We start from the raw sequence: 16,373 nt of genomic DNA, 5'->3' as shown, positions 1-16,373 counted from the left end.
GATGGGAATGTGCTTGAGGTTGGATTCATCTGAAGTATTTGGATTTGGCCCAAGTTGTCTGGGGTCTTGTAGTGTATAGGACTGTATGAGAGCAGGAGAGAGTGGAGATCAATGCCCAATAATGAGTTTTTCAATTCGATGGGCCAGGAGGTGGCGTTGGGTGGGGAATAGTTCTCCAGGTAAACTGGGGCGACGGTTCAATAGCTGATAACCCACTGGAAGTGGGGGGTGAAATCTGTTTTGCCTGCTTATTGTTGGTATCTGAAGGTGAATGTCTATTCTTATCCAGCAATGTAGTGGGACAGCAATAATTCCCTAGCTTGGTAGTAATGTAAATAAGGCTTTGTATGTCTGCTGTAAGATGATGAAGCTTCAGAGAGATCTCATTGAGTTTGGAATCAAGATTGATGTGGGAGCAGGTGGTTGAAATGTGAGTTAAGGGGCCAGGAGGGAGGGAACTCCGACTACTAGTGTTAAGGAGTGCCTGAGTGGGGGGAGCCAGGGGAGGTGAGCGGGGAATGGAGATGAAACTATGATTGAAGTGTGGGGGTGTGATGCTCAAGAACTCGTTGACGGGGGTGGTGAGGAGAGAGCGCCCATGTTATGGGTCAGGTAAGGGGGTTCCAAGTTTGCGAGAGTCATGGGTTGATCATAAGTGAGTGTCCCAGGTTTGTCAGTGGTAATAGTGGGTGCATATTCAGCAGTCAGGAGCCGAGACTAGCTGAAGGTGTTGGTGATCAGGCCGGGTGTTAGAGGTCGCTGTTCTAGATGTGCAGAGGAGGCTCGGATTATTCTGATAGTGGGTGCAGGTTGAATCAGGTTCCAGGGTTAGAGGTGTGTGAGAGTTATTGGATAAGCTGAACAGAGTGGATGTTGGAGATGGGGAAAGGGGTGGGGCAGATGAATTGGTGGGGAGAGGGGAGGCAGCAACAAGTGGTGTTAGAGGGATGTCTGGCCGGGTAGGCTGAGATTGGGTCAAGGAGGATTCTTCTTCATCACAGAGATTCTGATCAATGGAAAAATGTCATCAAGAAGTTCTAGGCTGTGTTCAGATGCTTGGATAAGGATACTCCCGCTATTATAAAGTGAAATGGTTGCCTCTGCTTGGCATGCGCTTGATGGACCCAACGCTTGTCTGAGACCGTGGGGAGGTTTAGAGGATGCAGCGATACGGAACAGAGAGCAAAGGGGTTTTCTCCATTGTGCTCTTCCTTTGGTGTAGAAGATAAGATCACTTATGGTAGATCCTTTAGTTGTGCAGAAGTAGGGGTCAGAAATTAGGGTTTCTGGATGGGATTTGAGAAGCCTCTGTTTGAAGTTCTTCAAAGTGGTTTTGAATAGATTAGGGGGGTAAATGATAGTAAAGGAATTGCGGCCAGTTGGAACTAGCTTAGCTTCTAGTGAGCTATGCGAAAGGGGATTCATGGTTAAGGGGGGGTCAAACGTCAATCATGGGTGGTTGGGGGAAAGATTCATGCCACCATTCTAACAAGGCAGTTAATCATTACATTATGGGCACTCTAACGGTGAAAGTAAGTGATGCAACAACTCAGAAATTCCAGTAGAGAGGGGATTGAAAGCTAATATAGGTAGAAAGAGAAGAACAGTATATTAGAATAGACTAGCCTATAAATATGTAGGGGCGGAAATTGGCTGGGAGGGGAAATGGGGAAAGGGATGTGTCGTGTACTAAACTGAGGGACTTAGAGGTGATTAGGGAGAGGCTAGGAAATCAGATTCCCGTATGTGAGATTGAGCAGCAACATTGTTGAACACCATTCTAACATTGCTGCCACCTAGTAACTAGTTGAAAGGTAAAGAGTATGTTAATTCTTCTTTAGTTCCCATGACGGAGGGCAAGCAGAGTCCTCTGTCAAAACTAGGTTCTTAGAGGTGCCGTAATTTTGACTGTGCCAGGCCCATCCAATGGGGATGGGAAAGAATTAAGATGGAAGGCCCAAACAGACCCCCCACAAACAAATCAGATATGTAAGGTACTCAGGAAGGCCTTGCCACACACAACATGAGGGAAAACCTTCCAAAGTCAGACAAAGTTCAATCGAAAATAAGGCAATGAGCGATTCCCCCGGCCAGACAACAGGCTCGAAACTCCATTGCCCAGTAAAGCGACCAGAGCTCGTGGACAGCAACCCCGGGTTTGACCATAACCCGACTGTAGTGGAAACAAGAGATTATCAAGCGCAAGTCCAGCCTGAAGTTGCCGGCCTCTCAGGGTAAAGGCAAATGTCTGTGGCGATGCGCTGGGGAGCGGCTACAGGCGTGAATGCGCTAGAGACAAGCAGGTTGTCTGTGTAGTGGTCGGTAAAAACTTCACAGGGAGGGGCGGTCCCCACGACCAGCCCTGAGAGTTCCAGTACAGGTCCGACCACTGGATCTGAAGTAAGCCGCCCCCCAGTGGGGATCGTCCGCAAGCGGAGCCTCACAGTCGCCAGCCACTCACCATGGACGGTGTCGTAGAGTGACCCCAAAGAGAAATCACGGGTCCTCGCCTGATCGGATTGCTCCAGGGTGCCAGCTGGAGATCTTCATTCCGCCAACTTCCCTGAGAAACATCTGATCTGCCCCCGACATCAAGACTGCCCACTACGCAAGTAGGGATACAGAGCCGCATGGAGTGCAAGTTCTTCTGGCAGCCAGCGAGGAAAGGAGACTGAGATCCGCAGGTCTGTCCCGGTTCTGAGGAGCAAGGCACCCGCTGCGGCCATGTAAGTACATCCAGTTACTCTTCAGCTTTTTCCAGTAAGTGTGTGCTAGATATTTCGGTGTTGATGTGAAATGGATGGCGGCGTACAGGAAGGGATAAACACCAATAGGTGATCCCTTACCCAGGAGTCTGGAAGCGGAGCTCCCTCTTGACAGCCTTCTTGTGCCATCCTATCAATGTTCAAGGATTGTGGAACATCAAGAACAAAGAATGTAGAAAATTAGGACATACTGATGTGCAAAGGCTGTGCAATATGAGGAAATGTAGAATATACCCACATGCAAGTGTGCATGAACTATGCAATGACAGGGAGAAGTGCAGTGCGGTAAAAATGTATATAATGTGCAAGGGCTGTTTGTAATCAGGGACCTGGGCTGTGGAATATACCCTTGTGAGTGAAAGACTATGCATAATAGGAACTATTTTAAAATAAACAAACCAGCCCAACATCAAAGGCCGGGCCAGAGGAACATAACCACGTAATGGGAGGCCAGGAGTGTGACTATCCCACTATTGTTTGTTATGAAACATAAATACAAGCTGCCATTTACATGAAGGCATATTTATTTATTTAGGGGTTTTTTTAGATCACAAAACATCTTCTTTCCGTTGCTAGAGTGCACCATGTGGTTAGAATCTGTGCACGATGAAAGAGAACCTGGGGGTACTATAGTCAAATTAATAAAGAGCAGGACTTGGTCTCAAATTCTGCAGTCATTACCTCTTGGGGTGTGGGGTTTAGAGAAAAGCAGGCTGGAAGAAAATGTGTTACTTACCTGTAACTGCGGTTCTCCAGTATTGGTATATTTCATAGATTCACATGCTTGAATCATCCCTGTTGTGGAAGTGGGAGTCTCATGAGACTCCCGCTTTGACTACGGGGATGATTCAAGCATGTGAATCTATGAAAGATCCAATACCGGAGAAGAAAATGAGTTACTTACCTTTAACTGTGGTTCTCCAGTACTGGCATCTTTCATAGATTCACATGCTTGAATCATCCTCATTGTCGAAGTGGGAGTCCCATGAGACTCCCATTTTTAGGTCTCGGCTCGAAGGCTGCGCTTGCGCAGTCTCGCTCCGAAATTTAATGACTTGGAGAAGAGGGGCTTGAACCCGCCCCTCTTCTCTCCTCTTCTCCATTGGCTGGCCTCTTTAATGCTGGCCAGCCATTGGAGAAGAGATTTGTCTTGCAAAACAGGCCCCGTCCTTTTCGGATTCGGGGGCGTTTTTTTTCGCTACTTTTCGCTGGGTGTGTTTTTCTCTCCTCCAGCCAATGGCAAGAGGAGAGAAAAAGAAAGACACGCCCCCGAATCCGAAACCGCCGCTGCCTTTCTCCGAGGCATTTCTGCTTCACCTCGGAGAAAGGCGATGGTGTTCAGGGCGATTCCCTCTGAGAGCCCCAGGGAAGGGGTCACTGGGCCAGGACCAGCACCTGTGGACGGCTCGCCCACCCCAGGACATCCTCGTCTACTCACGGGTCCCTGGGGTCCATAAATACTGCCCTAATTACGGTGGCACGGGGTGTCCTGAAGGAGGGGGGATACAGGCATGGGCAGTGGGTGCTTTAACCTCTTCTGTAGCTCCATTATCAAGCATGGCCCCCACTAGCTGCACAGCTCGAGGCGACGCAGAGGCTGCAAGTAAGAGTATTATGCTTTTCATATAACGCACAGCTTTTACTCCGGCGCCTTAAGGCACTTTCGCTCTAATGTCTTTGGAATATGATGAAATAAGGGTGGCAGCGGTCAGCGCCCTGCATGAATGTGCAAACTCCTCCCACTGTCCAAGGCCCCCTAAGGTCTCTGTTTGTGCATGTGCGCTATGGTTCGCACCCAGTCTGTGCCCAGGCCGTTCACACTCTGCCCGTGTGCTCTCAGGCACGGCTCGCTGTCCACGCAGCCCAAATATTTCACTTGTTTTCCTAGCGCCTCTCTTGCTCTCCACGAGGTTTCTCCAAGCTCCTCCCACTGTTCATGCACCTAAGCCCCTCATGTTGTCTGTTCTCGTGGGCCAGGCTTCTCGCAGTGTCCTTGTTAATTTGTGCTGCGCTGTTGTGTTCTGAGTGTTGAAACTGGGCCCACCTCCCGGCACACCCGCTCACCGCTACCAACCCGTGTGACCCTGTTTATTTACGTCCGTTATCTGCTCAATCTGAGAGTGCTCAGAAGCCGCGTATACGCCTTATTCAGATGTGCTTGTAAGTTGCTTGTAATCCATTTGCTATGTTGCTCTCACTGCATAACGGAATTGCTGTAGCCAGGGCTTTAAGTGGGATGGAAAAACGGGGGGGGGGGGGGGGGGTCGCTCAAAGGGGCGTGGCACATATAATTAAGGGCGTGTCTTAAACACGTAAATTAAAAATCTGTGCTTAGCATAGTATGCCGCCCGGCTTGTATTTTGCGGTTTCTGTCATTTTATCCAGACATATGATACAAAAAGTAGCATCAGACCTACAACAAGTAAGGACTATTGGCTTTGTCAGTGGTTTAGTCGCACAAGATAAATAAGCAGCAATAAGGGTGGCAGCTGTCAGCGCCCTGCGTGAATGTGCAAACTCCTCCCACTGTCCAAGGCCCCCTAAGGTCTCTGTTTGTGCGCTATGGTTCGCACCCAGTCTGTGCCCAGGCCGTTCACACTCTGCCCGTGTGCTCTCAGGCACGGCTCGCTGTCCACGCAGCCCAAATATTTCACTTGTTTTCCTAGCGCCTCTCTTGCTCTCCACGAGGTTTCTCCAAGCTCCTCCCACTGTTCATGCACCTAAGCCCCTCATGTTGTCTGTTCTCGTGGGCCAGGCTTCTCGCAGTGTCCTTGTTAATTTGTGCTGCGCTGTTGTGTTCTGAGTGTTGAAACTGGGCCCACCTCCCGGCACACCCGCTCACCGCTACCAACCCGTGTGACCCTGTTTATTTACGTCCGTTATCTGCTCAATCTGAGAGTGCTCAGAAGCCGCGTATACGCCTTATTCAGATGTGCTTGTAAGTTGCTTGCAATCCATTTGCTATGTTGCTCTCACTGCATAACGGAATTGCTGTAGCCAGGGCTTTAAGTGGGATGGAAAAACGGGGGGGGGGGGGGGTCACTCAAAGGGGCGTGGCAAATATAATTAAGGGCGTGGCTTAAACACGTAAATTAAAAATCTGTGCTTAGCATAGTATGCCGCCAGGCTTGTATTTTGCGGTTTGTCATTTTATCCAGATATATAATACAACAAGTAGCATCAGACCTACAACAAGTAAGGACTATTGGCTTTGTCAGTGGTTTAGTTGCACAAGATAAATAAGCAGCAACTATGGCTTATTATATGTAATATTGAAAAAGCTTCCACTTTAAGCCCTGGCGACAACACGACGATGTTGCTGCTCCTGAGTTTCAAGAGAAGGGAAATCTTTAAAGGATACAACGCTAAAGCTAATTTCTCCACTAGAGAGAAGTGAGCACGCACGTCAATGTGCCTGCTGTGACACAAAACTGACAAAAAACGGACCGCTGGTGCCAGGGCACAAAACAGAGCCCGATAGAGACCCGTTTCGAGGCCCCATTTAAAAAACTGCCGATGCTCTTCACTGGCGAGACCCGGCTCTCTTAAAGCCCTGGCTGTAGCGTATATGTGTGTGGGAGGCTCTGTGTGTGTGTGGGAGGCTCTGTGTGTGTGGGAGGCTCTCTGTGTGTGTGTGTGTGTGTGTGTGTGTGGGAGGCTCTGTGTGTGTGTGGGAGGCTGTGTGTGTGTGTGAGAGGCTCTGTGTGTGTGAGAGGCTCTGTGTGGGGGTAACTCTGTGTGTAGAATGCTCTATGTGAGTGGTGGGGGTAAGTAGTCTGTATGTAAGTCTGTATGTAGGTTGCTCTATGTGAGTGGCTCTGTATGTGTAGGTGGCTCTGTGTGTGTGGTTGGCTCTGTGTGGGTGGCTCTGTGTGTGTGGCTCTGTGTGTGGGTGCAAATGCAATAGGTCTCGCATTGGAGAGTGATTAAGCTATTGACATTGTAAATAACAATGCCGTTTCTTTAAATGTTTTAAAAACAAAAACATACAAGAATGTCATGAGCAATGCCAACAGCTCTAACTTTAACAATGCCGAGACCATTGCATTGTAAATGCTTGTGAAGATAGAGATGATTCAATTATGTGAAACTATTAAAGATCCAATTCTGGAGAACTGTTTATTTTTCAGACCTTTCTTTGAAGGGCTGTAGATAGGTTCCACCCGGAGGCTTTAGCTTCAAAGCCTGGGTGGGTCCCTGGACTCCCCCAGATTTGAGTACTTATTTGTTTCATTGAACACTTCTTGAGAGATAAGGTTTGCTGTCACAGGTTTATCTTGGGTGACTATAGGGGGGCATTCCCTGCACGCATCCCACTCCTCTGTCTCAGTAAGCCTAGTCTATGTACAAAAATCTTTAAACTACAATGTTGCACCTACTGAGAATCAGTAGCGTGTTTTTAAGGTTTGCTTGACATAGTTGTGCCACCATAAGTCCCGACAAATACTGGCCACTTTATTGTGGCGGTTAAGAGGTCTGTTTGTATGGATGTAAATGGTATTTCTATAGTGCAACCTAGCCAAAATACTGTGAAGCACATTATAGGGTCAAAAACAAGCATAAAGTCAACAAATGACATGAGAGGTAGCTGGTTTGTGGACTGTGAATGCATTGTGATGTAGCGTTCTCTAAAGAGGTGCTTCTTCAACTCTTTCTTGTTGTTCCAGATGCTGAGTGCATCTATGGAAAAGGCCTACTTGCTTGTGTTTTCTTTTTTACACTTCTTAGTCTGCAGTCTTACTGTGTCATAGCTGCAAGTGTGCTGGGAGCCACCCGAGATGCTAGGCGTCTCTATATGATAAGCAGGGTGCTGGTCATAAAGGCTTTCTAAATGATGCACCTGGTTTTGAAGATGGTGCAGGCTGGCATGGGGAGCTAATGGAGTTCCATCAGGATGGGGGTGTTGTGACCATATTTTTTGAGGCCCTGGCTGAGAGATGCTGCAGCATGATGAATGCCCGTAAGGTGTGGGGTATGGGAGGCGATGGAGTAGGGAGTTACCACCACTCATATATATGCAAGAGCAAAAAGTCTTGAACAACAGTTCTGAATTTGCTTCCTGTTAGAAACTATCACTCTATTTAAAAGAGAATTGGTACAAGGCAGTGTTTTTGTTTTGGCAATGTGTTCCTTGAGAGTGAGGTTGTTTGTTCAGGGTGAATCCAAGTTACTTAGCAATCAATGAAATTTGAGTTCGAAGTTGTCATGGTAGTTGTTTGTTCTCCTTGACAAATAACTGCAATTCGGTCTTGGTTGGGCTCAGTTTCAGGTAGGCATTGGACATACAGGACTGGGTGATGGGGAGGAAGTGTTTAAGGCATTGGATGTCTGAAGCAGAGGACACTTCAAGTAGAGTTGTGTATCATCTGGATATTTGGGAATCTTAATGCAGTTATCTGTGAGTAGAGCACCAAGCAGTTTAAGTAGCGGCTGAAGGTGACCGTGAAAAGTAGAGAACCCAGGAGGATTCCACAGGCGATAGGGATCTTTTGGGACCTGGAGGTGCCCATGTGAACAAACTGGTGTCAGCTGAAAAGTTAGAAGGAGAACTAGTAAAGGACATTGGCAGTGAATCCCATTCAAGGCTCCAGAGTGCAAATGAGGGCTGATGGTCAATTGTGTTGAAGGAAGTGCTCGGTTTCTTATGGTAGAGCCGAGCCTGCTACACCGCCAGATACATCTTCTTTAGCACTAGTCAGCTAGCCGACTTGGCATCAGACGGCCTTCTCCTTCTAGTGTGAGGTATGCTACCATGTTGGTTCTGCCTGGAAGCACCACGCTTGGCATGGCATTCCCACGAAGAAAAAAATTAACAGTGCTTCTAGCACACCTAGGATGTTGATTCCAGAAAAGGTTTTGGGTGCAAGATCCTGCTTTTAACTTTTAGATTATATAAAATTACTTGTTTGCACAAACCCAAGAATAGAGCATACAACAGTTATAAGGAAGTCAGCTTTCATTGCATAATGCTGTTATATAGTAATGCCAGCTGTGGACAGGTTCACAAGGTACAATTAAAAAAACAATTAACGCCTACAAGTACGTACACATACACTTTAAGGATAGAAAGACACAAGTGCTTCTCCGTCCAGTAATCAATCCCAAATCCTAATTTTAATCTTGGGCTCTGGCTCACATTCTACCCTTACTTGCCCTCTTGCTAGTTTTGTACTATACTGGTACATGCCTTAGAGAAAGGCTAGGATTAATGCAGATGGAGAGATTTGCAGATCAATCGGTCTTTGTGCAGTAGAAGCAGCCTCAGTGGTCATTTTCTGATACAAGCCCCTGAACATCTCAACTTTGGGGTGTTTCCGGAACTTCCAAAAATAGGCCAATGGACTGTGATGACATTCTATGGAGTCAGATGGTGTCGCATGAAATCCCCAAAATACTTGGTTGAAATACTGGATCATAGGGAAGAGATTAATATGCTTCTCCCGCAAGACCCTCCACCTTCTGTACCTCAGAAAGACTTATTTTGTGTAACTCAAACCCCACAAACCATTGCAGGTCATCACATGTTCCTCTAAACAATATAGAACAGTCCACAAATAATCCTTATGGCACCATTAGCAATCACAGTTTTGGCATCCCCAAACCTGCATAGCTGAGCAGGATGTAAACGTTGCTCAAAACTGCAGTTGTGTGTGAGGTTTGGTCTGCCAAAAACTGATAAACAGGAGAGTTGTGCAGACATCTCAAAGTGCAAAAGTTCAAGGGAATTTGGGTACATTCTGAAACGGATGGGAACAGTTCAGAAGTGGTGTGGGCTATGGCAGAGCATGGCTTGAAAGAGACAGATAATAGAGGGAGGGCAAAGGCTTAAAATTACATGGTCATCAAATACATTTGACTGACAGTAGCCACCTACTCTACTTGATCACTGCAGGGGCCAAGTATATCCTCATATAACCATGTTGGGGCTGTCCCAGCAATGCTGATCATGGACTGAAAATATCCCAAGACTTCTGAGGAGGGGCTGTGATTATTCCTGTATTGCAGTGATGGGGTCGTGAAAACCTACAGAGGGACTTTGAGCATATTAGTGTTCCTGCCGAGGGGCTGTGAGCAGTGATGTAGCACGCGGTTGCCCGGGTGAAAAAAGTCTTAGGTGGGGCAAATTGTTTTTAAAAAGTATTGCAACCCTTAACTCGTGGACTATTATCTCTTCCTGAGCTAACAGTCCACGGGTCAGGGAGCGCAATTCTTTCTTTTAAAATGTTGCCCCGGGCACTGGCAACCCATGCTATGCCGCTGGCTGTGAGTATCCTGGTATTGCCGTCCAAGGGCTGTCAATAGCCTTAATATCAAAGTGCAGGGGCTTAGTGTAGGGGCTTAGAGTATTGTAGAATTATTGTGCATGGGCTGTGGGTATCCGACAAATTAGTGTGCAGTAGCTACTGAATTCACCAAAACCACAGTGAAATACTACCGCTTGCCTCTGCTATTGAAAGTATGATACCTTTGGAAAGGTTCAGTTTTGCATGCTCTGTGCACTTACCAACTGTAAACAGATAAATCCGGTGGAGGGGCCTGGAAAAAAAGAAAACACACATTTTCAGTCTTTTTGTAATGAACAAAAATGTATGTCCGCATTTCTTAAATGAAACATCTAAAATAAAACTGAAACTGACACCATCTGTTAAACCCAATGATAAGGGCCTTCAGAATACACAACATGAGCTTAGTTACATGTAGCAAAATATAAGCCCTTAAAATAAGAAATATCAATGCTTTCTACTTCAGGGACGATAGGGCTTCTATAGCAGAACTCATTGGGGTGAGAGGTCCCACATACATCTGTGCAGAAAAATACTCTGGAAGTGTGAAGTCCTGAATATCTTCATAAGCCGCAAAGCGTGTATAAGTGCCAATCTGGCAGTCTCATTGCTCCTTGGGAAAAGCAAAGACCAACACATTTCCAGTACTGTTAAATGGAGCCCACTGGTACAACGTGGGGGGAATGTATTCTCAAATGCTGGCGGACTGTCTGCCATTTCATGATTTGGTCTGACAGTGAGGGTGGCATAGGGAGTCAGATTTCAAATCTGTAAAGGATTCTGGGGGCGCTTTACTAGGCTGTTGCGCCGTGTTTGTGTCACAAAAGTGACGCAAAATGGCACAAAATCTTTTTTTCCTAATTTACTTTCCAGTGCTAAACTTGTTTAGCACTGAAATGTGAAATGATAAAGTCCCACCCTTTCTGCCTAGACATATGCACGCCTAGGTAGTATCACCAATCCCAGGTAGTATCACCAACTGTCGTAGCTTGAATTGATTATTATAATTTCAATTGTAATCTACTCTACCTAGGCCTGACTCAATCCTCTCTAAAATTGTTGCAGAGAATTGAAAATCTAGCAGTGAGAATGGTATGTAGGCTGAAAAGATTTGAGCATGTATCACAGGTTAGGATTACTTTACATTGGCTACCCGTCAAGGAGAGGGTGCTCTTAACAGCCCTATGTCTAATGTACAAGATCTTTTATAGGCTTGCAAAATCTTCCCTATTCATTCAGTTTTATAGATGAATGCAACATCTTCGTTTGAATTCTCAGTTACTACTCTTGGTACCAACTACAAAAATATCTTGATTAGGAAGCAAAGCTTTGTCCTATCTGGGGCCTCAACTCTGGCATAATATACCGCTTGCTATTAAATCAATCAGCTTTGATTTATCATTTAGGAAAGCATTCAAATTTATCTTTACTGTTGAGTAGTTTGATGGCTGTCTTTATGCCTCTGTTGGATGGTCTGACTCTGCTTGCCTGTTTTGGATGACCGTGCGCTCTATAGGTATCATTCTATTCCATTTCTTTTAAACCTCTGCCTCAAATGGCATGTTCACTGGAAAGCTATTGCAACTTTCTGGTCTGGATCTATGATTAGTATTCAGGGAAGGTTAATTCTGTCAACTTCAGGCAATTTGTTGTACAAATCGATAGGTAGACATGTCTAGAACAATTTCTATTATTTATTATTAGTTTTCATAACATGTTGCATCATGCTAATTAGTTAAACAAAACCTGATCTGAAGGCTATATAAAACAGCAAAACCAAATATAAAGGGTGTGGTTACTCTCTAGCAAGGACATACAGAGTAATACAATTAAATCAATTAAGGTCTATTTCAGTTTTTCAGAGTTTCCGATATATATTTAAGGTTATCATCTATGTCAAATATACCTCAGTGAATAATACAAAATATTTGAGCATCCTTATCTTGTAACAAAGAAGGGTACAAAGTTCCTCGTGTACAGTGGCGGAGAAGAGCAGGTAAGAGAGTATCTCAGCTGATCAATGATAAGAGAGACCAATCAGAAGAAAGCGGGGGAAATTCCCTTAGTTTGAACTAGTGCTCTCACACACCCAGCAAGCTAGGTGTCATGCTTCATCATATGAGCACTGCCCCTCGTCAAGTCGGCGCTGCAATCCTTGACGGGCTCCCGAAACCGGGGCTCTTTGTCGGGGATCTTTTGTTCCTGCCGAAGGTGCTTGGGGGTGAGGGGCCTAGTGTGAAGTGATGTAGCAGAAAAGTGGGTTTAAAAGGGGGTCAGTTGGTCCTACTTCAATTTTATTCCAAAGGTCAACTGCCCTGTTAAAAATGTGTAGAGTGGCTAATTGCTAGGAGTTAGGTATCTAGACATGAGCTCTACTTTATATGATCAACATGTTTCTTGCCGTAAGAGTCAGGAGGATCAAGGCAATTCATCAGGATCAAAATAAGACTGTCTACAATAATACGTGGTAAAGTGATTTCTACATACCACTTCTTATGGTTTGTTCCTGTTGGGGAAAAAAGAAATTCTTTATAACAATTAAAAGTAACTCTTCATACTGTACATAACTATGGAATATTGTGTCGTAAGTGATCACCGTGCTCAGGCGTGCAACACGCAATTTCAGTACATAGTAGTGTCTCTAACACCATTCGGGAGTGTGGGGTGGGGGAGGATAAATTAATATCCAATGATTCTATGGAAGGAAAAAAGACTCCCCTAAAAGGGTTGCTACTGTTGTTAGCAACGGTGCTGGCGGCTAAAAAGGAACCCAATTGGGTCCTAGAGAGGACATAAAAGTTGCCAGAAAACCGTCGTTAATAGTATCTACGTTTTGGAAAAATATATAGTATCTGCGTTTTGAAAAAATTATAATAAGAAGTCACCAAACATAAGGTGGCAACGTTATAGGGGGTAGAAGACAGCCGGGCAAAGCCACAGTTACCATAGCCCTGAATGATCACCCCGTACCGGACACCAAGATCGAGTCAGGGAGTGCTGGCCTCGGTACTTGGAGTCCGTCGGAATGGATCAGGAGGGTTCCGGTGGTCAGTTGGCAGATGTGACTCCTCGGGTGTAGGGAGAAAAGACAATATTAGATTCAGTACTCACCGACGTGGATTCACGTAAAGGGAAACGACCTACCCAAACCGCCAGGAACCGGGGTGGTGGGTATCGAGAGGGAGTACGAGAAGATATACTGTGGTTCCGGGTGCGTCATCGAGTGCGTGGAGCACGTCGTGACGTGTTACGCTAAAGGAGTACAGTCGAGTGATTGGTCCTAGGCACGGAGGAGCGTCTCTGTTGCTAGGAAACCTCGTGACGTTGTCTCTGGGACAGGTGACGTGTCTCGCTGTTGGGTTTGCGAAGTGTAAACTAGTACGTGACCCGCCATAATGCGACGTGTTCCGCTAATGGAGTACAGGCATGTGATTGGTCCCAGGCACGGAGATGCGTCTCTGTTGTTTAGCAACCTCGTGACGTTATCTCTGGGACAGGTAAACTAGTACGTGACCCACCATAATGCGACGTGTACGCTAATGGAGTACAGGCATGTGATTAGTCCCAGGCACGGAGATGCGTCTCTGTTGCTAAGCAACCTCGTGACGTTGTCTCTGGGACAGGTGACGTGTCTCGCTGTTGGGTTTGCGAAGTGTAAACTCTTACGTGACCCACAAAAATGCGTCCAAGGCCTTTGACTCATGAACTAAAGGGTCAAAGAACAGAACAACAATTATAGCTGCAGGCCTAATCATCCGAAAGGGGACGACACAGTGGTGAGTGGCGTTGTCGTACAGTATACGATGCATCAGATGATGAAGGTATAAATACACCACTCCCGAATGGCGTCAGATGTGTAACACAATATTACCACATGTGAAATTAAAACAGTCGAATATCGATCAGAAGATTGTGGATCATCATTGGTAATGTATAAGCACTGCATTGCTTGGGGGCTGTATCATGAAGATGTAGATAAGGAAATCTATGTGTCTACAACATAGCGTGTGGTATGAGTAACGATGTTGTAGTCCCTATGCAATCCAACTTCCTGAGGTCCAGGTGTAAGAATTGGTGTGTCAGTAATCACACAATGCGTAGAATGGCCCATCGGTACATGAATAAAACTTGAAAGAGGGGGCCTGTAATCAGTGTGTTCATATATAGCAATACGGGAACACAGGGAAACAGGAGCCTCGTATCCTGCCAATGAGAAAGTTAATAGCATGGACTATTCAAAGGAATGAACCAAACATCAGAGTGGAGTAGGATCAGGAGATTAGGGCATACAGTTCCCAGTTCAAGATAGGGTGCTCCAGGGTATATCATCATTGAGACCCTCGATATGGCTTGATAATCTATGTACCCATCTCTGTTCAAGCCTGAAAAGGGAGGATTTAGAAATCTGTGCATGGGATTCTAATATGACCCAGTGTAATGAGTCGGGAGTATGTTGTGTCTCCAAGAAATGTCTGTATAGTCTTGTAGTTGTGCGTTGGCAACGTATGTTACTCCTATGTTCAGTTATGCGGATTTTAACTGGACGCATGGTCATCCCTACGTACTGTAGATCACAGGGGCAAGTAATCAGGTAAATACACTGTTTAGTATTACAGTTAGTGTGTTTTTGTATGTTCCACTTAAAATTGGGTCGTAACACAATTTCTTTAGTGGCTGTTGTGAATTTGCAAACTGTGCATGTACCACAGGGGAAATGTCCTCTGACCGGTGGTAAACCCCAAAGGGTGGTTTGTGATGGGGTAGTGTACTTCTTGGGTCTTGTGTGGATCAAGATATCTCTCAGGCTAGTCGTTCTCGTGTAGGCAAACCTAGGTGCAGGTATCTGTAGGTCGCCTGTGTTTAGAATGCCCCAATGTTTCAAGATAATCTTTTTGGTGGGGGCAGAATTAGGTGTAAATGAAGTTACACATGTGATGATGTCCTCGGGTTGTTTCTGGTGTATTTCTAGTAGTGCCTCCCTAGGGCTATTTAAGGCTCTCTTCATGGAGTTTTTTATCACCTTCTGTGGATAGCCCCTTGTCTTTAGTTTGTTGGCTAGTGAGGAGGCTTCTAGTTTATAGTCATTAGTGGAAGTACAGTTGCGCCTAATACGTAGGAATTGTCCCACGGGAAGATTATCTTTAAGCGCTCTGGGGTGATGGCTCTGGTATAGGAGGAGGCTATTGCGATCTGTGGGTTTTTTATAAAGGCCTGTAGAGAGTTGGTCGCCTGATAACTTGATGTTCAAATCGAGGAATGCAATGTTTGTGTCTGAGATAGTATGTGAAAATTTCAGAAATGGGTTTTGTTGATTGATCCACTGCACAAATCTGTTAAAAGTGTCAATAGGACCCTGCCAGAAAATCAAAATATCATCAATAAACCTTTTCCAGAGGATAAGATGTTGTTGAAACGGGTTGTGTACAGTATTGATGACTTCTTTCTCAAATGTTGCCATATATAGACAGGCCAGGCTCGGTGCAAAGGTGCTCCCCATCGATGTGCCCTGGCATTGATGGTATAATTGCCCTTTGTACTCGAAAAAGTTCTCAGTTAGCGCTAGGGAAGCGCAATCCATTATGAATGTAACTGGGGTAGGTGAGTCCCACTCTAATGAGTTCAAGGCTGCTTCTACAACTGTCAGTGTATCTCCTTGAGGAATGTTAGTATACAACGCCTCTACATCAAGTGTGATGAGGAGGTCAATACAGGATGAATCCTCTATGGAGTCAATGATTCTGAGGACGTCAGTCGTATCCCTGATAAAAGACGGGATATCCCTCACCAAAGGCTGTAAAAAATGATCCACGAATTTGGAAAGCGGTTCCAAAATTGAGCCGATCCCCGACACTATTGGGCGCCCGGGAACCGGTGTTGTGCCCTTGTGTATCTTTGGTAGAGTGTAAAAATAGGGCGTCCTCGGCTCTGTGGCAATCAGGAAATCTGCTTCTTTTTTGTTAATCCACCCATTAGTTAGTGCCTCATTAACTAACATAGAAATAGTGTTAGACAGGCGAGGGGTGGGGTCACTGGTGATGGGGGCATAGTATCGGTCATTGTTCAGTTGTCGTTTGCATTCCTCATCATAATCATCAATAGACTGAATAACAGTCGCCCCACCTTTATCGGCTTGTTTAATGATTATGGATTCATCTCTTGCAAGAGCATTCGCTGTTTCTGTCTCAGATTTTGACAAATTGTGAAAAGGTGTAGGGGACGGTAGTGATGCTAGATCTTTCAGAACTGCCTTCTCGAAAGTGAGAACCTCAACCGGGATCATCCCGTTATGAGGAGTGAAGGTGGACGGATTGCTTAGTCCTGAACC

At 45.6% G+C, this 16,373-nt stretch overlaps 1 protein-coding gene across 1 annotated transcript in view; it reads right to left on the bottom strand.

The window, feature by feature from the left end:
* The window catches only part of VAV1 (vav guanine nucleotide exchange factor 1), a 415,631-nt gene that overhangs the window by 52,212 nt on the left and 347,046 nt on the right, over positions 1–16,373 (bottom strand). The window contains exon 22 of the mRNA XM_085600348.1: positions 10,270–10,301. Coding sequence (XP_085456474.1) covers positions 10,270–10,301 — 32 coding nt within the window. The remainder of the gene's footprint in view (positions 1–10,269; positions 10,302–16,373) is intronic.

Source organism: Triturus cristatus, chromosome 4_2 (assembly GCF_964204655.1).
Source record: "Triturus cristatus chromosome 4_2, aTriCri1.1, whole genome shotgun sequence".
NCBI lineage: Eukaryota > Metazoa > Chordata > Amphibia > Caudata > Salamandridae > Triturus > Triturus cristatus.
This window is presented reverse-complemented; position numbering and strand designations above follow the sequence as displayed.